Genomic DNA, 22,701 nt, shown 5'->3' with positions numbered 1-22,701 from the left:
TCAGTGTGTTGGAGGGCGTCTCAGAGGGCGTCTCCGAGTGTAGAGGTGGGGCCCTGGGTGGGGGTGTAGGGGCGGGGCTTGGGCTCTTCGCGGCAGGAGGGAGGCTCAGAGGGCAGAGGATTAGGCCCGGGAGCCCAGCAGGCTTCCCAGTGCCTAAGTGGACAGGGAAAGCACTGGCCCTGCTCCCTTCCATTCTTTTGTGCGCCCCCCACCGTCTCCCCCAGCATCTCCCCCGTAGCCCCGCTGGACCCCTAACCGTGGGTGGGTCCCACTGGGTGTAGGGACTCCTTCCCTCCCCCAGCCACCCCTCAAGGGTGCGAGTCCCGGAGGTCCAGCCTTTACTTTTGCTCCCCCTTCCCTCCCTCCCACTCCCTCAGGACCCCCGTGGCTGGAGGGGGCCTTGGTGGTCAGAGGATCAGGCCCGGGATCTCAACAGGTTCCTGGGCGCCCAAGTGGGCAGGGGAAACCTGGCCATACTCCCTTTTGATCCTCTGCCCTCCCAATGGTTCCCCAATTTCCCCCTTTGGGCATGGGATCTCTTCCCCTCCCCCAGCCGCCCTTCAGGGGTGCCAGTCCCATCCCACCTCCACTTCTCCTCCCCCTTCACCTCCCCATGCCCCACGTCCTACCTGGTTGCTGGGGGTTCCTCCCATCCCCTTAGTTGTCCGTGGTCCCCCACCAGTGCCTGTAGGTGCCCTACTTGTGCAGAGACGCAGTTTCCTCATGCTCCAACCCCAGGGCTTTTTAAGCGTCTTTCTTTCCTTATGACTGGCTGCCATGCTCAGAGAGGCTCAGCAGCAGCTCCAGGCTGTGGGTTTTATTTGTCATAGGGATGTCCTAGTCCTATCCTTGGACATTTTTCATTTTGCTTTAATTACCTATGAGGGGACTTTCATTTATGAATTTATTTGCCCCTTTGCGGCACACTGAGTTTTCCAAAGCTGGCCACATCAATTTCTCCCATTCCATTAGCTTTTCTGCAGTGTGATGCCCAATCTTATGGTCATTCACTCGCTCAACATGGACACCAGTGTTTCATATTGTCCTTTTGTGTGTCATCTAGAGGTTTATTGGGAATGGATGGGATTCATGTCACTTCTTTTGTGAAGTGGAAAAGGGAAACTTGAAGACTCCTCCCCAGGAGTATTGTCTGGTAGGTGAGTTTGAGAAAAAGAATATAAGGAGGCAAGAATCTGGAAATGGATTTCCTTAAAATTACCACATGCCAGTACCTATTGCAGGTCTTGATGTACCTCCAAGGGGATGTGTTCTCCAGCTTGTAGGCTATTGCTCTTTGCAATGACTACTTTGTGGTGTGATAACTTGAAAACTAGTTTTATAAGATATTACTAGAAATTAAAATATCAAAATGGGGCTGGGCTCCAAAAATAAGGTATCTCTGATTTAACAGTTTCCTCACTGTACTTCTCAGAAAGCTCTGCGACCCTCTAAGGGGGTATAGGATATAGAATGCAACATTCCCCAAACTGATTTGCATGTGAAATCTTGTTTTAAAATGAGAATAGTGTCCTACTAAACATACTTTGAAAGCACTGATTGTATTAACTATCTATTGCTGTGTAACAAATTACCACAAATTTAGCTTCAAACAACACACATTTATTATCTGACAGTTTCTGTGGTTCAAGAGTCTGGCTACACTTTGTTTTCCACAAGGCTGCAATTAAGGGTTATCCAGGAATGGGTCTCATCTGAATGTTTGACTGAGAAAGGGTTCATTCCAATCAAGTTGTTGGCAGAATTCATTTCCATGTCCCTCCCAAGCCTGTACCTCCAGCCCAGCTCATCAAAGGGTAAATGTAATTTGTGGATCATGATGCACTAAACTAAAAGGAAAAAGACATTAAACAAGTGTTGACTAAGTACAGAGCAAGAGGGTTTTGTAGGTAGTGGTTTTCTGTTTTCTTTTTTAAGGGAAACTCACAGCTTCTTTTGTGTTTCATAATATAAACTATGGACACCAAGAGCTGAGATCTCTCTCTGACATTTCGTCTGTTCAATGAACTGCAGAAAATGTAAACCTTTACAAGCCAGAGAACTATATCTTCCCTGTGTACGCTTAGAATACTTAAAGACCAATCTAACTTTTTTGTTCTCAAAGTTTTGGGAATGACATCCCACTTGATTTTATCCTTTTAAAAAATTAATTGGTTCCAATTCTGTAACAGTGTTTTAAATCAACAATTATTTCCCTAGTTTTGTACTATCTTTCGTATTCCGAAGTATGTCATTTCTGTCATCAGAGTACCCATTATATAGTGTCTTGAAAATGTGACTCGGGAAAAGTAATGTTATTCCAAAACCACAATAGCTCTAAAATGAAATTAAATTCTATATAGATTTTTGCTTCCTCTTTTATATTTCATTTCTGCCCCCCCTCCCCCAGCCTGGAGAGTTAGACCTACTTTCCAATTAAACTTTCTTCTCCTATGGACAGCCTCATTTATATTTTTAATCCATTAGTAGTTTGGTTCAGGAGACTTCGCTTTAACTGTGCTCTGGCCACGTTAAGATGTTTCAGGTCTTGATCTGAGTGTTTGTCAATGAGTTGTAGATTCTGGCCTGGGACCTTGCACATCACCTACCTTCTCATTCAGGGCCTCTGTAGACAGTCATATTCTTCCTGCTTTACGTTTTCAACACCATGTGTAGTTTCTCTGAGCCACTTTGATACTATTACTAGCGTTCATTTTCTTTTCTTACTAGATTATAATACCCTTTAAGCTTATTTGGAAGTAAAATGTTTTAATGAAATTATAAAGGATGCGATAGAGAAGATATTCCATAAATTTGGAACTATTTGAGGAAAAGAAGTTATTTAATATTTATCATGACCAGAACACTGTCATGTCTACTACTTATTTAATATTCATGTGGTAGATAACTCTTAGTGACCCTGGTCTGGGAGAAATGACTCCTTCCAATGGTCCTAGCTGTTACTACGTTTGTAGCCTACCACTTCCTGCCCTCAGCTGATTGGATATAGGAAAGCATGTGACTTGAGAACTAAGCCAATCAGATCACCTCATTGGACAATTTAGAATTAGTTAGTAGAAATTCCTGGTGTTAGAAGATCAGGGGGCTGTTAAGGTTAATTTAGGACCTATGTTGATGAGTAATCAGAAAGAGTTTTTATATATAAGAGAGAAAAGGGAACCAATTTCAGGTAAGAAAAAAAAACCAATTTCAGGAATACTGCCAATTGGCTACTCTGATTCTTGAAGACTTTCCAGTTCCGTGTTCCAGAATGTCTGAGGTTTTCCAGCACTTGGATTCTGTGAGCCATCCCTGTACTCCCACATAATATCTCCCTTTACATAAATAGTCTCGTGTGGATTCTTATTCTTTACAAACTATATCTAAGAAATTTCACAACCCTGTAAAAAATTATATTTAAAAATTAGAGCTTTTTTGATTTAAAAATAGTTGACTGAATCCATGTTTCTTTCTGCTGCCTCCCCAAGATCCAGTAAAAATGCAGTAAAGAAATAAAAGTATTTGAAATCACAGGGACAAGGAGAAAAATAAAGTCAAATTTAGAACAATGGAAAGAGCATGATGAATGACAACTGTCTTAGCTAGGCAGAAAAGGTGAGGCCCAGGTGCCTGTAAAGGGGGATGGGAATCAGTCCAGTATGTGTCTCAAACCCCATTAAAAACTCAAGAAATGGAACTACCAGACGTAAATGGGAGGCTGGAGTGAAAGAATGAAGCTGAAAAAAAAAAACCATGAATAAGGAACAGATGGCTGGGTGACTTCCCCAACCTGCATAGTCAGGTGATTGTTCCTCCAGCTAAAGTAAAACTAGAGACCCCAAAGTAAACCAGAGAGTCTCCAGATGGAGGGACAGCAGGTTCCCCTAAGGACAGAGGGAGGCTCCCCACTGACCTCAGGAGGTTGAGTGAGTATACATGTGGAGCCATGAGACTCTCTAGCCCCACGAGAGCCCTGGCTTCCTGACCCAACACACTGTCCCAAGACATACAGTTCCAAGACGGAGGTGATAGCATTCTTCCCAGAGGAAATGGCCAGCCACACAGAAAAGAATCAGAGGTGCTGACATTTGGAGGATTCTCTCATCAAAACCTCCTGGGGTGGAGCTCACCAGCCTACAATCTGCCCTGCGTACATAGTGCCCACTTTTTAAGTATGAGCTTCAGGAAAGGATTTCTAGACATTTGAGGAAAGCCTTCAACATGAAAAGGGAGAAAAAGGATATTTGGGGTAACAGAGAGGGGAAAAAAAAGACAATGCACAACAGCCTTGGCTAAATACAGGTTGGGAGCTATGGGTATCGATGAGGAAGTCTGAATTATCCAGAGCAGGATGTAGAACTGAGGCAGCAACTTCATTAGATGAAGAGGGGAGTTCAGAGACATGAGGTTTGTGAGAGAAGGGCCTCAAATGAGGAAAGATAGGTGGCTGAATCTAACAAGAGGATACTACTAGTTGCTGAAAGCAGGACCTAGAAGGATATTTAATGATAGAAAAAGAAAATCTGATTATTGTAATGGAGGAACAACTGACTGCTTTAGTCATAGCTAGAGAAAGGCAATCAGGGACATTAAAAAATGACTTTGTAGACAACCCAATAGAAAAATGGGCCAAAGATTTAAACAGACACTTCAGCAGATTATAGACAGATGGCAAATAGGCACATGAAAAAATGTTCAACATCATCAGTCATTAGGGAATTGCCAGTTAAAGCCACAATGAGATGCCCACTTGAATGGCTAATGCCAAATCAAAACAAAGCAAAAAATACCAAGTACTGATGAGAATGTGATCTGGAGCAATTGTAGCCATCACATACTGCTGGTGGGATTGTAAAATGTTACAGTTACTTTGACAAACACTCTGGTAGCACTTATAAAGTTAAATATACACTTACCACATGACCCAGCAATCCCACTCTTAGGCATTTACTCAAGAAAACTGAAAATCATGTCCTCACAAATATCTGTATAAAAATGTTTATAGCAACTTTATTCATAATCGTCAAAACCAAGAAACCACTCAGATATCTCCAGCTAAGGAGTAGATAAGCAAACTGTGGTCCATCCATACAAAGAACACTACTCAGCAATAACAAGGAATGAACTGATGCATGAAGCCACACGGATGAACTATTTTTTTTTAAACATTTTATTTATTTATTTATTTTATTATTTATCTTTGGCTGTGTTGGGTCTTCGTTGCTGTGCGTGGGCTTTCCCTAGTTGTGACAAGCAGGGGCTGCTCTTCTTTGTGGTGCACGGGCTTCTCATTGAGGTGGCTTCTCGTTGCGGAGCACGAGCTCTAGGTGCATGGGCTTCAGTAGTTGTGGCTTGCGGGCTCTAGAGCATGGGCTCTAGATTGTAGGTTCAGTAGTTGTGGCGCACGGGCTTAGTTGCTCTGCGGCATGTGGGATCTTCCTGGACCAGGGCTCGAACCCATGTCCCCTGCATTGGCAGGCGGATTCCTAACCACTGAGCCACCAGGGAAGTCCCGTATGAACTATTTGAAGTGAAAGACTCTCCACTCAAAAAGTTACATACTATATTATTTCATGTATATGATATGCTGAAAAAGGCAAAACTAAAGGAACAGAAAGCAGAAGAGTACCTGCCAGAGGTTGAGTGTGGGGAGGAGACATTGACAGTTGGCTATGAAGGGGCATAAGGGAATTTTGGGCTGTGATGGAACTGTTCTCTGACTTAATTGTAGTGGTGGTTACACAAGTGTACGGTTTGTCAAAACACTCAGGACTGTACATTAAAAGTGTGAATTTTACTATATGTACATCATAACTCTTAAAAATGAAGGCAAAATGAAAGAGGTCTCTGGCTTGAGTGACAATCAGAGAGTGACATTGCTGAGGTTAATAGGAAAGCTTGGCTGGCAGCAGACAAGCCCAAAAGGAACTAAGGGCAGATTCTGCCTTGGCCAATAGAGTTTGAGGCATCAGAAATACAGTTAATATGGTCAAGATGGTGTTTTGTTTTGTTTTGTTTTTAAATTGCTAACTGGTATTCTGTTATATGAATATACCAGAGTTTACTTATCCATTTGCCAGTTGAGGGACATCTGAGTTGTTTCCAGGTTTGGGCATTTATGAATAAAGTCTCTATACGCATGTATGTGGCTACTGAAAGCTCTGAGCTAGGGATCTGTGTTCCTCAAATGCAAATCTGATCATGTTATTCCCCTGATTAAAATTCTTCACTGGTTTCTTATTGCCTACAGCAGTGATTCTGTGCCGCACATTGGAATCACCTGGAGCGCTTTTCAAGCTGCTGAATGCTCGGCCCACCCTGAGAGATTCTGATTTAATTGATTATTGGATAGGGCTCAAATGTCAATTTTCTTAAAAGCTCCTCATACGATTTTATTATTTTTTAGGCTTAACTCTTTAAAAAAAAAAAAAGTATTACTGAGATATAATGCACCTACCACAAAATTCATCCATTTAAACTGTACAATTCAATGGTTTTTGGTATATTCTATTGTTAATTTTTTAAGTTGAGGCAAAAAAATATGTATATAACATAAAACTTGCCATTTTAAAGTGTGTAACTCAGTGGCATTAGTTACATTCACAATACTGTACAGCCATTACCACTAGTTCCTCATTACCATTTGATATTAATGTATGTCCAATTCTATAGAGCTAAATCCAAGTGCCTTAGCAAAGACCCAAAGGCTTTCACAAGAAAACGTCATCCTATCTTCCCAGACTCAGCTCCTCACACCTCCTGCCCTACATTCTCCTGGATCCAGACACTCTGAGTTGTCTTTAACGTTTGAAAACTCTGCACCTTTGCATACTGCTCGTTCACCTCTCTGAAACACTCTTCCCACTACTATTTCTGATAAAATCCCAGGTCTTCAAAGTCAGACTCAAGTATTATTTTTATGGCGTGCTTTTTCCACCTCTGGGCTTATTTAGCTGTGATCTATATATCACCCTTTATCAACCTCTATTGGAGCACTTAAATCATGACAATTTTCTGTGTCCCTGTTTGTCTCCCCAACCAGAACCAGAATCTGTCTCTGTCTCTGTCTCTCTTCCCCCCTCACTCACGGTGAACACTGAAATGGAGACTTTGCAATGTGAACATTAGAGAAGAACTGCCAAGAAGAGCCACCTAACCCATATCACATAGTGACGTGAGTGGGAAGTAAACTTTTGTTGATTTAAGGCATTGAGGTTTCAGGGATTGTTTGGTTCCACAGCATAGCCTAGCCTAGCCTGACTAATAGACTCACGAAGAATTCACTCACCATATTCGTCAGCTGTTCTCTTGTGATATAACTAAATGGAGTATGTGGAACCCCATGGAAAATAGATCATGGATTGGAGGGGAGGCAGAAGGAGAGCTTGATTTCAGAGGAGTCTAGGAAAAATGTAGGTGTGAAGGAAAGGTCTTGAGCACAAGTTGTTCCTCAGGGAAGATAGACCTAGGCTGGGGTGAAGGAAGAAGGAACTCACAGATTGGGTGTGTCTAAGGGCAATGAAGACAAACAGCCTACTAAAACCTTTTTCATAAGACTATTCCTGACTTAGAGACTTAGATACAATCAAGTGTAAAATTTCAAATCTCAAATCAATACTTGCCAAAAAGTCTTAAAAAAAGAGAGAACCCTGAACCCATGTTCAATTGTTAATTTGATTTTTACTGACAAAATACATTTTGGAAGTCATTGCTGAATGCACCAGTTTTTTTTTTTTTTAAAGAAATTCACGTTCTTTCTTTCTTTCTTTCTTTCTTTCTTTATGGCTGTGTTGGGTCTTCATTTCTAATGCACCAGTTTTGTCCCTTATTAGTATAATCAGAAAGATGTCTTGGTCCAGCAGTGCTCTGGAGGTTGAAACGTGTTCTCCTTTATGATTTGCAGCTCTGACTAGATCTATTTTTCTGCCTAAGGTGCAGAGATGCAAATGTGAACTGTGATGCTGTGTAATTTCTGCTTCTTAGACCATCACCGTTATAAAAAATACAAAAACACAAAACAAAATTTTTTTGAATTTCACTAAAACTGTGGACTGACGTGCATGAGGCAGAATATGCTGTTGTCCAATCTTCCATTACCATATTAACCTATTGATTGTCTCACATTATTAAAAAACAAAACAAAATGTGCATCTGTCATAGAAAAGCATGTATAAATGAAATATACCTCAATCAGCAATGAATTGTTTAAAGGAGAGAAATATAAGCTAAAAAGTATTGCAGTCTGGGATCTGTTTTAAGACAATTTGGTGAGAGAGAGGAAAAAGTACATAGATAAAGCAGACATAGCAAAATCTTAATAATTGTTGAATCTCAGTTATGAGTACATGGGGATTCATTGTACTCTGCTCTCCACTCTCTTGCAAATATATGAAATTGTTGATGATAATAAATGATACAGGGATCATAAACTTACAGATAAAATACTTTCAAACATTTGCACAAATTTAAGAGTACAGCTTAAATGATTAGTTTCCTTAATCATAGAATTTTATTGTATAATGTCAAAAAATAATGATATTTTGCAAATAGTAGGTTTGATTCTTCAGAGCTCTTTCATATGTGTTATTTCATCATAGAACATAAAATGACATATTTCTACAGTGGTTATTACCTCTTTCTGATACTGTTTAATAAGTTGCCTTTCTCATTGCCCTGAAATCTGAATATCCTGAAAGAGTTCATCTATCTTTAAAAGCGACAATAATCTTTTATCACATTTAGAATTAGACTCAATGTTAAAAATAATAATGGTTGGAACTGCATGCATCAGGGCAATCCACATTTTCTGCTCCTTATGTATCAAAAGTAAGGGTATCATATTCAGACTTATACACACATCTGATTCAATTATCTATTGTTTCCTGGAAACCATATCTATTGACTGTGGCTTGAAACATGGATATGAAAATAGCAATTTTTTTACTCCATTGACAGTATCGATAAAGGTAGAGTATATCTTTTATTCTAGAGTGAGATATTTAGCATGCCATAGGTGTAAATGAAAGACATAAACTAAGAGACAAAAGTGAACCTTTCAAACGTTAATGTGATGTTGGCTGTGTTATGATGAGCCTAATGATATCAAGTGCACAGAACATATAGGTGTCATGCTGAGAAACCAATGATCTAGCTCTCATCTTGACTGCAGGCAAAGAATATCTCATTAAAGCCATAAATTTCATGCGTCTCTTCCTAAATTTAAAACCCTTAAGGAAAATGGCTTTCATGGTTCAACAGTTTTAAATGGTTGTACTTAGTTGGCTTTGTAACAAGGAAATAAATCGTTTTTTTTAAACAAATCAGAATTATGCCATAGTTGCATGTGTTTTCATGCGGTTGCTGTTAGCACTTAACTTCCTCTCTAGATAACAAAACCCCAGACTCCACATTGAATTCACCATGGGGAGACATTTATTACTTGCTATGATTGTTCAGGTTAGTGTGGGACGGGGATGAAATTTGCTCATTCATGTCTGTATAAAAACTGTTTTCTTGAGATAATGTGAAAAGGAGAGGGTTTCTAATCAACCTTCACTATTCAGAGTAAACATTATTTAGCCTACTCTTAGGAGTAGTAAGTTGCTCCAGTTCCATGTGGTGCTAGCACCCAACCAATAGAAATGTGTGCAGGCCTCAGGGATCCAAGGCATTGGAAAATGTCAAAGCAATTAACTGAACTTATTTCTTCTTTCTCAGTGGATTTTGGAATAAATCTTACATAGCCATGGGAGAGATGCACTTACAGGAAACATTTTCCGTTTTTTGTTTTGTACACGTCCAACTTAAAGAGCAACGATTTGTTGCATCTGGGAAAAACAAGACAAATTACAAGAGTATGGATATTTCAAATGCCTCCAAATGTTTAATCTTAGAGGAGAGTCTTAGTGATTGTTTTACAGAAAGAATATATACATACGAAAGAATATATCCCTACACACAATAAGAATGTAATTATTGCTTTCCAAAAAATATTAGAGAAGCAAAGCTACCTAGACTCACTTCATTTCATCTGGATGATCAGAAAGTTACAAATGGGAAATATTATACCTTGGAAAGAGCATGTCTTATTTGATGTGTGTGGAAATAAAACTCAAAGAAGTTCATAGACAGTTGAAACTCAAAGCAGTTTATAGTCATTTAAAGTTGGAGCAACTGGGCATACATCTTGCTTTCCCTCTCAGTCAAGCTTTCTAATCCCAATGGAAATGGATAGAATTACCCAGAAGATAAAGTTAAGGTTTAAACGTTTTAAATTGTGTTTCAATGTATTTTCAAGTGCAAAGTCATTCAAAAAATCATTAAAACAGAACATGAAATCATTAAAAATCTTTAACTACATTAAATGTTTTCAAGAAAGCATCACACTATTTTTTGAATGTTGAATTTTTACAATTTTTTGTATGTTGTTTAATTTCTTTTTAAACTTTATTAGCATCTTTTGTAGATAGTTATTACTTTTAAAGTGTTGTTACAAACACTATTGCAGAATACCCTAACACCATACACAAAAATAAACTCAAAATGGCTTAAAGACCTAAATGTAAGGCCAGACACTATCAAACTCTTAGAGGAAAACATAGGCAGAACACTCTATGTCATAAATCACAGCAAGATCCTTTTTGACCCACCTCCTAGAGAAATGGAAATAAAAACAAAAATAAACAAATGGGACCTAATGAAACTTAAAATCTTTTGCACAGCAAAGGAAACCATAAACAAGACCAAAAGACAACCCTCAGAATGGGGAAAATATTTGCAAATGAAGCAGCTGACAAAGGATTAATCTCCAAAAGTTACAAGCAGCTCATGCAGCTCAATATCAAAAAAAGCAAACAACCCAATCCAAAAATGGGCAGAAGACCTAAATAGACATTTCTCCAAAGAAGATATATAGATTGCCAAAAAACACATGAAAGAATGCTCAACAGCATTAATCATTAGAGAAATGCAGATCAAAACTACAATGAGATATCATCTCACACCGCTCAGAATGGCCATCATCAAAAAATCTAGAAACAATAAATGCTGGAGAAGGTGTGGAGAAAAGGGAACCCTCTTGCACTGTTGGTGGGAATGTAAATTGATACAGCCACTATGGAGAACACTATGGAGGTTCCTTAAAAAACTAAAAATAGAACTACCATATGACCCAGCAATCCCACTACTTGGCATAGACCCTGAGAAAACCGTAATTCAAAAAGAGTCATGTACCAAAATGTTCATTGCAGCTCTATTTACAATAGCCAGGACATGGAAGCAACCTAAGTGTCCATCGACAGATGAATGGATAAAGAAGATGTGGCACATATATACAATGGACTATTACTCAGCCATAAAAAGAAATGAAATTGAGTTATTTGTAGTGAGATGGATGGACCTAGAGTCTGTCATACAGAGTGAAGTAAGTCAGAAAGAGAAAAAAAAATACCGTATGCTAACACATATATATGGAATCTAAGAAAAAAAAAAAAAAGGTCATGAAGAACCTAGGGGCAAGATGGGAATAAAGACACAGACCTCCGAGAGAATGGACTTGAGGATACGGGGAGGGGGAAGGGTAAGCTGTGACAACGTGAGAGAGTGGCATGGATATATATACACTACCAAACGTAAAATAGATAGCTAGTGGGAAGCAGCCGCATAACACAGGGAGATAAGCTCGGTGCTTTGTGACCACCTAGAGGGGTGGGATAGGGAGGGTGGGAGGGAGGGAGATGCAAGAGGGAAGAGATATGGGAACATATGTGTATATATAACTGATTCACTCTGTTATAAAGCAGAAACTAACACACCATTGTAAAGCAATTATACTCCAATAAAGATGTTAAAAAAAAAAAGAATAACCATTATGAAGCACAACTTCTACTTAAAAGAAAAAAAAATTGCCTCCAGTTTTTGGCTATTAAGAATATTATGAATAAAGTTGTTTAAAATATTCATATATAAATCTTTTTGTGGGCATATCTTTTCATTGCTCGTGTGTAAAAATCTATAGCAGAGTAACTGGGTCATATGTTAAGGGCATGTTTAACTTCATGTGAAACTTCCAAACTCTCTTCCAAAGTGGTGTACCATTTTACACTTGGACCAGCAATCACGTGGACAAGATGACAATTCCCTTAGCTGTTAGTCTGCTTCTTTCCATCACTGCTTTCTTAATAGGCTCATGAATAAAATGGACATTCTGGAGGGATGAAGGCTGTGTATAGAAAATAATATTAGTGTTTACTCTTGATTTGGTTACCATTGCTGAATGCCTAACTTGCCAGAAGTAGCAACCTATCCCTAACCTTTTATGTAATACCTCCATTGGAGTTCTATTGGTGCATAAAAATTACCACAAAATTTACAGCTTATAACAACACAATTATTATTTCTGAGTTTCTATGGGCCATGAGCCTGATATGGCTTAGCTGAGTTCTTTGTATGAATTCCAGTTGTGTTATAACCTCACCAACATTTCATTATCAGAGTTTAAATGATCACCTATGACTGTCCAGTAGAAATACAATGGAATTTACACATCCAAGTTTCCTAAGAACCGCATTAAAAAAGTGAAAATAGTTGAAGTTTCTTTTAGTAATATATTTTATTTAACCAAATCTATCCAAATATTACCATTTAAGCATGTAATCAAAAGTTAAGATATTTTACATTCTTTTTTCATACTAAGTCACCAAAATTGGTTATGTATTTTATTCTTACAGCACATCTCAATTCAGACTAGTTGTATTTCAAGTGCTTAATAGCCACATGTGGCTAGTGGCTGCTGTATTGGACAACACAGACATTTCCATGGGTATACAGTAGTCACTCACTGTGGTTTTAACTTGCATTTTTTCCTGATAACTAAATGATGTTGAGCATGTTTTCATACACTTATTGGCCATTTGTAAATCTTCTTTTGTATAATGTCTGTTCAAATGTCCAGCAACAGGTGGTATATTCACACAATGGTGATTCACAAATTGTATATTCATACAACGAAAAAGTACTCAGTAATAAAAAGGAATAAACTGATTCATGAAATAACCCAGATGAATCTCAAAATATTATGTTGAGTGAAGAAAGCCCGGCACAAAAGAATACGTATGAAATGATTCCATTTGCATGAAATTTTAAAGCAGGCAAACTAATCAAGAAAAAAAAGCAAATCCATTGCTATAGTAGGGGTGTATGAATGATTGCAAAACTGCAAAAGAGAACTTTCTGGAGTGATGGAAATGCTTTATATCTTGAGATGCTATAAATGTACCTATGTAGATATGTACATTTATCAAACTTTATTGAACTGCAAATTCAAAATAGGTGCATGTTGCTGTAATGTAAATTATACTCCAATAAAACTGATTTAAAGAGTAAAAGCAACATATGTTAGTACCTGCTATGGAATTTGCAGGCCCAGTGCAAAGTAAAACTGTGGGATCCCATATTCAAAAAGTATTAAGAATTTTAAGACAGTGACAGCAGAGGGAGTTTGTCTGTTATGAATCCCCGGTGATAGACAGTGCATGGCATATAGTAGGTTCCAATGCAATTTTGTTGGATGAATTTAAGAACTTGGGCATTTTAGTGCCCAGCAACTTCCTTTCAAGGACAGCATTAACACCTCTTTCTACTTCTGCTGTGTGTTCCACAGCCCTGAGGAGAGAGTAGAATTCTGTATACAGTTTTTTTTTTTTTTTTTTTTAATGATATATGTAAGTATGATAGAGACAAGTACCGATTAAAAGTTGTTTTACTTTTAAATTCTTTGAAAATGTGAAGAAGTATAGCTCAATAACTAACATGAAGAAAATACAATTCAGTTGAGTGGGTGGAAATTATACAGGAATCGTGAAGTATAAAGAAGTTTTGTCTTTCAGGTATTCTATATTGTTAGTTACAGGCTGACTTAGCTGTAACTAAGCTAAGTTAGTTACTTAGCTAACTTACCCAGTATGGGTCAGGAAACAAGCTAAGTAATGGGGATATAGTGATAAAACAGGTATATATAACTGTGTAGTGGTTTGTCTTCTTTAGAAATCAATTGTTAGATCATATTCTAATTGTTAATGTTTCTAAGGATCCTAAAAATATATAATCCACAGTGCCATAAACATTTCATTGGGACTTCACTCTAGTGTTCCTTAACATGACTGGAATTGTTATAACAGAGGCATTTGGACTTATTTAAATAAGTTATGGACTGAATGTGCCCCTCCCCCCATCCCCACCTCTGCCAATTCTCACATGTTGAAGCTCTGGCCCCCAGTATGGCTGTATTTGGAGTAGGGAAGTACTTAGGGTTAAATGAGGTCATGAAGTTGGGAGTCCTGATCCGATAGGATTAGTGTCCTTATAAAAAGAGACCAGAGAGCTCATCTGCCCTCTTTCTGTGTGTACTCACCTAGGAAAGACCATGTGAGGTTGAAGCAAGGCCACCATCTGCAAGCCAGGAAGAGAGTCCTCACCAGAACCCAAAACCTGCTGAATCCTGATCTGGGACTTCCAGCCTCCAGAACTGTGAAAAAATACATTTCTGCTTTTGAAGCCAACCAGCCTGAGGTATTCTGTTACGGCAACCTGAGCTAATACAATTATGTTATACTCTATATAAAAAACTACATAATATGCAAAATTTGATTCAAATAAAGTGACCAGCTTAGTCATATAATGTGGGCAATCTTTTAGCATTATAACAAGATTTATGTGTATATATTTAGACATAAGTGTATAAACCCTAAAAATTTGATAAATTCATACGGCAGCTTTTCCCTAAAGGAAATTTACAGTGATTTACTTTATTACTCGTTGTCCATAAGCCGAGGGATACATAAATATTTAAAAATATTTTTAAAAAGGAAAACTAGAGTTTTAAATGATTAAAGGTATCACAAATATAAATATTTAAAATGCCTGTTGGGTGGCTGAGAGTCCCTGTTCTTCTCATACTCAGCAACTTATTTTAGAAATGAAAGTATTAAGAGATGAGATGACAGCACACTAGTAACTGAATCAACAGTCTACTGAAAAATATGGCCAAAAAGTTACTGAAAAATTGTAGAGAAGCAGTAAGATGCTTTTACACTTGTTCCATCGTAACTCAACATAGAAAAGATAAAGCAGGATTTTCATGTTTTAGGGGAGCTGGAATAGTAAATTATTTCACTTAAGCCAAAGTTTTCAAATTAAGCATGGCTAAGAATTTAGGGAAGAAAAATAATTAAAAGGGAGGTAGCAGGTGGTAAATAAGGTGCTAACAAGAAAGACTGTATGTTTTTGGGGAAGATAGTGAATTGAAAAGAGGTATGACATTAATAGGTAGTTCACAGTAATTAAGTGTGATATTCTGGGGTGAGACTGCTTGGGTTTGAAGTTTTGCTCTGCCAATTACACGCTACATAACCTTGGTTAATTTATTTCCCCTAAGTCTCAGCTTGATCATTGGTAACGTGAAGAAAAGTAATAATAACTATCTTATATGTTAATAGGGATGATTAGTGGTATAAAGCATACTGTTTAGCACAGTACCTACAACATAGTATATGTAATAGATTTTAATGATGATATAAATCATGTATTATTGTTTCTTTTCAAATGTGACACCGCTAATGTAACTCCAATCTAAGTGAATATGGGTATTTTGAAATAGAGTAATATCTAGTCCAAAAAATAGAAAAAAAAATGGGAAAAAGTCAAATTAATCTTTGTATTTGCTTATTGCACAGGCCCTCCTCAGACTCTGACATGCCTACTCAGGCTTTTCTTTGGCTCAAACTCTGCTTCAAAATTCATCCAGGGAGTCCAATCTGTGGGATATAGCTGTTTTCCTGATATCCATAGTTACATTATTTGAGGCTATACATCAATGAATTTTCTATCTTGCCTACTTGCAGTTGTCCCCATTTCAGCCTATGTATCATAGCTGCCAGCCTGTCCCACTGTCACACCTTTACTGAGCTCGTCAGATGCTTGTGATAAAACTATGGCTCCAGGCCAAGTATACAGATTTCATTCTCACAGGGAAGAAGTGTATGCTGGCGTTCTCTTATAAGCCTTCCAAAGTTCTGCTTCTCAATTTAAGAAACTGCTTCTCATTTTAAGAAACTCTGCTTTAGATACTCAAAGACATCTGCCAAAAACATTGGCAGAAATCAGAAAATGGTATTTAATCTTGTGGCAGTAGTTGGTTTTCAGTGTTTTCACATGCAAGCATTTCCTGTTCATTTTTGAACTATGTTGGACTTTTTTTATAGTAATTGGGATTCTGTTAAGGTCCTTGAAGAAGACAACAGAGGCTTGTAAGGGGAAAAGACTTTCAGAGTTTTTTTTTTTAAGTCATCCACATGTGTTAACACGGGTTACAGATAAAATTCTGTCTCTTATTCTCAAATTTCAGTAAAGAATTTTTAAAAAATATTTTAACGGTCTAACTTTTATATAAAAGTTTAAATCGCTCTTAAAAAAATACAAATTCCAAACGCACGTTCCTATTTCATTTTCAACGACTTTATTGAGAATATTTTGCAAATTAGATTTTACAATTTAACATTTTACAATTAGAAATTTCATCTGCTACTACATAAGTTGCAAACTTTTCAAAACACTGCAGAAAATCCTTTATTTCTTTGGATTTTTCTGTTCCATGTTGAGCTCCTGAGATGTATTTTTTCTTTCAGCTTCATTTTCATCTTCCTGTGAAATAAATTTTAGAAAACATTAAAATATAAACTTCAGGGCATTTTATCACCTATACTTAATACACTTTAACTTCATTTCTCTGAAGAATTAACTATCATGACTCCAGTAATCGTAGGGGAAAGGCTATAAACAAAATGGCACAATTATGCAACATTTAAACATTAACATTCACAGTGGGTGCTGTTTTGCTGTTTTATACTACACATTGAGTAAAAATTTCTGTATGTTTTTAAAAACAACTTATTTTATCAATGACCTAAGAATTACTTTTGAAAACACCTGCTACTAAAAAGTGTCCTTTGTAGGGGGTCAATCAGATATTTTTACTTCACTATTTGATAAAAAAACAGTAAATTTAACTTCTGAGACATTTTATGTACCCAGCATGGCATTTTGGTCTCATCCAGCATACTTTCTTGACAGGTCTGCCAATTTTCCAATTGCTTGTGGCCACCATGTTATCTGAAGATCAGTCAGTTCTAAAATAGGAAACTCTAAAATGGGCACGTGAGGCGACAGAATGCTTACATTCTTCTACAGTTTTGATTCTAAGTGGTGGCCTCATAATTCATAGCAGGTTCCTGTGGAACATGGTGAATAAATAAAGTGACATCATAATGTCTGCTTCCATAGGAATGAAGTGTATCTTGTGTTCAATATTAAATGGTGACCTCCAAAGTATAAATAATGAGAATCTGGAAAAATATTTCATCTTACATTTTATAACCCATCTCATCATATATGTTCCTTCAACAACACCTAAGTACAAAGCAGTCTTGCTTTCCTAATATTTCTGATAGTGTCTTTTACTTCCATTAATAAAAATGAAAGGCCTAACTCTTTACTGAGTTAATTAAAGTATTAGTAGCTTAATTTCTTAAGTATCTCTGGACAGCAGTAATAACATCAATATCACTACACATCACCCTGCATCTCCGTATCTTTTTATAAAACCAAATTCAATTAATTATTGAGCTTTGCTTAGTAAACTGACTTTATTAAGTAAATGCAAATCAAGGTATATATATATATATATATATATATATATATAACAAATATATATTATATATATGTTAATGTTATATATATATAACATATATATATTTTTATATATATTATGTTTATATATATATAACATATATATATGTTAAATGTTATAATATATATAACAAATATATATATATATTTGTTTTCCACAAAAAAACCACACCCTTGCCCATAAACATTAAGGTGGAGAAAGCTTCCTTTACATACATTGTCTCTAAATTTCAACAGCACCTGTGATTTAGCCTTTGTCAACACCAGGAAAGCAGAGAAATTATCAATATTATCAATCAACCTGAATCATTAGATATGTTGGCTGCTAGGAATGGGGTTTCTGACTATCAATTTTGGCAATGTAATTTTAATTTATTTATCTAAGCATAATAGCCACTGTGTGCTGTTTATTTTTTATTTTTTCCAATTTGTCTCTACTGAATAGAGATATTATGTTCAATTGACTCTTGATAATCTATTAATGAACAGGTAGTTTCCACTTTAAGAGTCTCTAGAGATTACATTTTAATTACAACCCAACAAAAACCAAATCCTATTCCACACTTTCCACTGTCCTCTTCTGTCAGTGAAACACTGACAGAAAGTATTAAAACAGCAGGTAAACGTGGCAAAAAATTTTGTTAGGTAGCACTGAATTTGTTTATATGTTGTTCAAGGCAGGGCTTTATCTTCTTTATCTTATATTCCTACCACCTAACAGGGCACATTTAGTATATAGGGGGGTCCAATAAATGTTTCCTGAACTATGTGAAACAGTGGAATAAAAAATGAGTAAAAGAGAGGTCTGTAATTTGGAAAAGCATAATATCCTTCCTTATCCAGTAGTTACACTTCTGAATTTACTAAAACATTATTGAAAACAGAAATAAGCAAAAATATTTGAAATATCATAAGCCAAAATCACCCTTATCAAATTCATATTCTTTAATTTTTGAAAAAAAGTAGAGGCTTTATCACGTGGACAGTCTGCTAAGTTCCCACAGCAATATGACTTACTGGTTTAACAAGCTTGGTTACCCTGATGATCCTGAGGACTACGAAGTATCTATAATATTTACTTTCATAATTAACTAACATTCTTCATATAATGTCAGTCTTTTTGTTGTTGAATTATTCTTAGTAATAAAGTATAGTTAATAAATGCATGTCTATTCTAATACTGCCTCCTGTTCAGGACAGGTACAAAAGTTTCTTTATGCAGAGAAAATGTCTTAAAATATCTTGCCTTTCTATGCCTTTAAACTATTTGTGTAAGTTAACAAGATACAATCTCTTTCTCCCTTTGTATAAGAATAGCTGTGATCTGGATACAGAAAAGGATTATGGAGGGGCAGAGAAGGCATTTAATCCACTGCTAGAGTCCAACACATCGTAATTGCTATGGTATAATATCATCAAAATAATAAAAATAACAGCAAAAGACTTTAATCATTGTAAATAAAACACTGGAATTAGATATAATAAAGCTCCAGAAAGGATTTTAGAAGTTGCTTTGTTTTTTTGGAAGTGCTAATTTGTGTTTCTAAGTTTACACATCAATTTTTTTTTTAACATCTTTATTGGAGTATAATTGCTTTACAATGGTGTGTTAGTTTCTGCTGTATAACAGAGTGAATCAGCTATACATATACATATATCCCCATATCCACTCCCTCTTGCTTCTCCCTCCCACCCTCCCTATCCCACCCCTCTAGGTGGTCACAAAGCACCAATCTGATCTCCCTGTGCTGTGCGGCTGCTTCCCACTAGCTATCTATTTTACATTTGGTAGTGTATATATGTCCATGCCACTCTCTCACTTCGTCCCAGCTTACCCTTCTCCATCCCCGTGTCCTCAAGCCCATTCTCTATAGACGTCAATTTTTATAAGAACTTTATAACAGTTCAAGATTAATAAAATCATTAAAATAGCTCAGGCAGCAAATCAAATATCATTCACAAGTGAATGCATAATGAATGAAACTGCAAAGAAAGGAAGTTTTTTTACCAAACTATTTCTTCACTACTGGATATTAAAGGCAGGCAAAATTTTCTTCTGATAGATGGTAGGTTTTTGTCACTCTTTGCTAAGATAAGACATCTGTTTTTTCCCAGTGAAAGAAGACCTTGCTACACGGATCATTTTCTTAGTGACAGCCCTGACAAGTTTGACATTTGTTTCATGAAGTGTTCTGAAGCAGCCAACAAGAAAATGTACCCTTTGGGGCTGCTGGAAAGCAGACAGGTTTACCTCTTAATGTTTAAGCTTGTTAATTTATACTCCAGAAAACATGTTGATTATAGCAACCTTGCAGATCTGCTAGTTACATGTGGAATTTCAGGAATACGCACATAACAATAACGCTCATAATGCCAAATAGTTAAATGTGGTTCCTTGGCCTTCCTGCTCTTTGTACACTGACAGCATTGTTGTAGTGAGGAGAATGAAAATTTCTAAGCACACATGGACCATGTAATTATGGGCTAATGCTCCAGGTGGCAACATGAGACTAAAAGAGTTATTATAACAGAGAAGTAAAAATACTGCCATTTTAATCTAAACTAGATTCCTTTTACCACCAAATAAAACCCACAAGAGTCTGTTTAAATACTACTCAGCTTGCAGCATCAATCTGGAAGAGGAGGCCCTCTATTTTTCCTTATTTACAAATTTGATTCATAACAGTTCAAAGAATTGATGTCAATTAATAAAACCTATCCACCCTGCTTTTCCCTTCTCTTGAAGTAACCAACTCCAAACAAAGAGCAATTATTTTAGCAGCTGGAATTTCTACTGTTCAGGTAATATTTGGACTCAAATTAGTCTATGAATACAGATGACTCTGTATTTACCCTACAGACTGTCAAGTTTTAAATTATTTCTTTTAAAGGTTGGATTATACAAAGGGACAAACTTTCCCCATTATTTCATTATATCTTTAAAGATGACTTTATGAGTACCTTTAGAGTGGAGAAATCTGTCAAACACTACCTTAACCAAATGATGAAGGTTAACATTACCAGTAATACATATTAACATTAACTCTTTGGTAAGATGCACTAAAAAGGGCACATTAATTCTGGTCTGTGGTAGCCTTCCCAATAATGCATGAACCTAAATCTAGTAAGGAGAAAGCATCAGATAAACACTCTATAAAATAATTGAACAGTAGAAGATGATAACACTACAGGAAGCTGGATGAAGGGCAAATGGGAATTATCTGTGCTATTTTTGCAACTTTTTGTAAGTTTAAAATTATTTCAAAATAAAAAAATTTAAAAAAACAGAATAGAAATGACTACTTAATGACAGTTTTCTAAATTCAAAGTAAGTGTGATGTATGCACAAAGATTTTATGTGGAAGAAAATTCAAGGTAACTGTCGCCTCTACATTAAAAATACACAGCTAAATTAAACTGTTTGCTTTCCATTTTTCTATTTAAAATTCCTTAAGTACCTCAAATGTTTATAATGGTGATGCTATTAATTTTTATTTTCTTGTCTGTGCTTCCATGCATTTATCTTACATTTCTACTCTGAGCACAGATTACTTTCACAATTAGAAAACATAAGCTTTATTTCCAGAAATAAGTAAGCATAATGGGAGTCTGTTTTCAAAGAGATGTCAGTTGTTTTTTTACTTTACAGAATTTGCTATTCACAGCAGACAAAGACACATGGTGGTACAAACAGTAAAGTGAGAAGGTACAACTAAGTACTAACTTAAAATATTTCTATTATGATATTTTCTTTAGATTTTAAATATTCCTTTAATCAGAGAAAAGTTACGGTAATTGGATTCAAATTAATAGTTGAAATTATCTGTATGCTTTAATAATGGTTCTTTTAAAACTGTAGGATATACACAGCTTTTGGTGAAAAATATGCAGACACACTTAACCTGTTCTGTTAGTTGTAGACTAAGTATAGAAAAGCAATATATAATATATTGTTCTGATCTGAGGTCAAAAACTACTCTCTTTTATTCATTTAAAACATATACCAGAGGGACTTCCCTGGGGGCACAGTGGTTAGGAATTCGCCTGCCAACGCAGGGGACATGGGTTCGAGCCCTGGTCCAGGAAGATCCCACATGCCGCGAAGCAACTAAGCCCGTGCGCCACAACTCCTGAGCCTGTGCTCTAGAGCCCGCGAGCCACAACTACTGAGCCCGCGTGCTGCAACTACTGAAGCCTGTGTGCCTAGAGCCCGTGCTCCACAAGAGAAGCCACCGCAATGAGAAGCACGCGTACCGCAACGAAGAGTAGCCCCCGGTCGCCGCAACTAGAGAAAGCCCATGCGCAGCAACAAGGACCCAACGCAGCCAAAAATAAATAAGTAAAATAAATAAACTTAAAAAAAAAACATATACCAGATATAACTCTCAATGGCATTTAAGACTGTGCTTTTAATACAGAAAATATGCTAGTGCTGCACAATAAGGAAAAAATTTTTCTTAATAACTGGAAAAATACGATAATGAAAATGTTTTAGGCAAAAATGAGCATGCTGCATGCTTCAGACTAAAATTAATTAGAGTTTTTAACATTTTACAATTCCACTCTAATTCTTTAAATGGTGCATTTACTTCATAGTAATAAACACTTGGATCATTAAGTAAAGTGCAAAATGTGTGTGATGTGCTACATTTAACAACCTTTGGCCCTTTTTTCTGTACTTCTGTATTCAGTTTTCCAGTGCATTGAATAAGCAATTGAAGACCACAATTAAATTTCCTGATGTTGCATATTTGAGATTCTTATTTCATTTAATACAAAAGGCAATTAATCTACTATTTTACAACTGAATCTCAACTTCAGTGGCCCATGAGAGATACTGAAATGAACTTACAAGAAATGCTTAATTAAATTCACAGTAAAAAGCATAAGAGGTTCTTTTCTTATGACAGAAGTTGCATATTTAATTAGAAAGTCTAGGACTTCCCTGGTGGCACAGTGGTT

At 36.6% G+C, this 22,701-nt stretch overlaps 1 protein-coding gene across 4 annotated transcripts in view; it reads right to left on the bottom strand.

Moving 5' to 3' along the window:
• Nucleotides 1–16,487: 16,487 nt before the first annotated feature.
• PHF14 (PHD finger protein 14) overlaps nt 16,488–22,701 on the bottom strand; it is a 201,520-nt gene continuing 195,306 nt past the window's right edge. For 3 of the 4 annotated variants that reach the window (XM_059933933.1, XM_059933934.1, XM_059933937.1), the window contains one exon: nt 16,488–16,695. In XM_059933933.1, the coding sequence (XP_059789916.1) occupies nt 16,621–16,695 (75 nt within the window). In that variant the 3' untranslated portion in view covers nt 16,488–16,620. The remainder of the gene's footprint in view (nt 16,696–22,701) is intronic. The other variant, XR_009505068.1, reaches the window with a different exon arrangement.

The sequence above is a fragment of the Balaenoptera ricei genome, chromosome 9, assembly GCF_028023285.1.
Source record: "Balaenoptera ricei isolate mBalRic1 chromosome 9, mBalRic1.hap2, whole genome shotgun sequence".
In the NCBI taxonomy this organism is placed as follows: Eukaryota; Metazoa; Chordata; class Mammalia; order Artiodactyla; family Balaenopteridae; genus Balaenoptera; species Balaenoptera ricei.
Note: the sequence above shows the minus strand (reverse complement) of the source record. Positions and strands in the feature narration are given on the sequence as shown.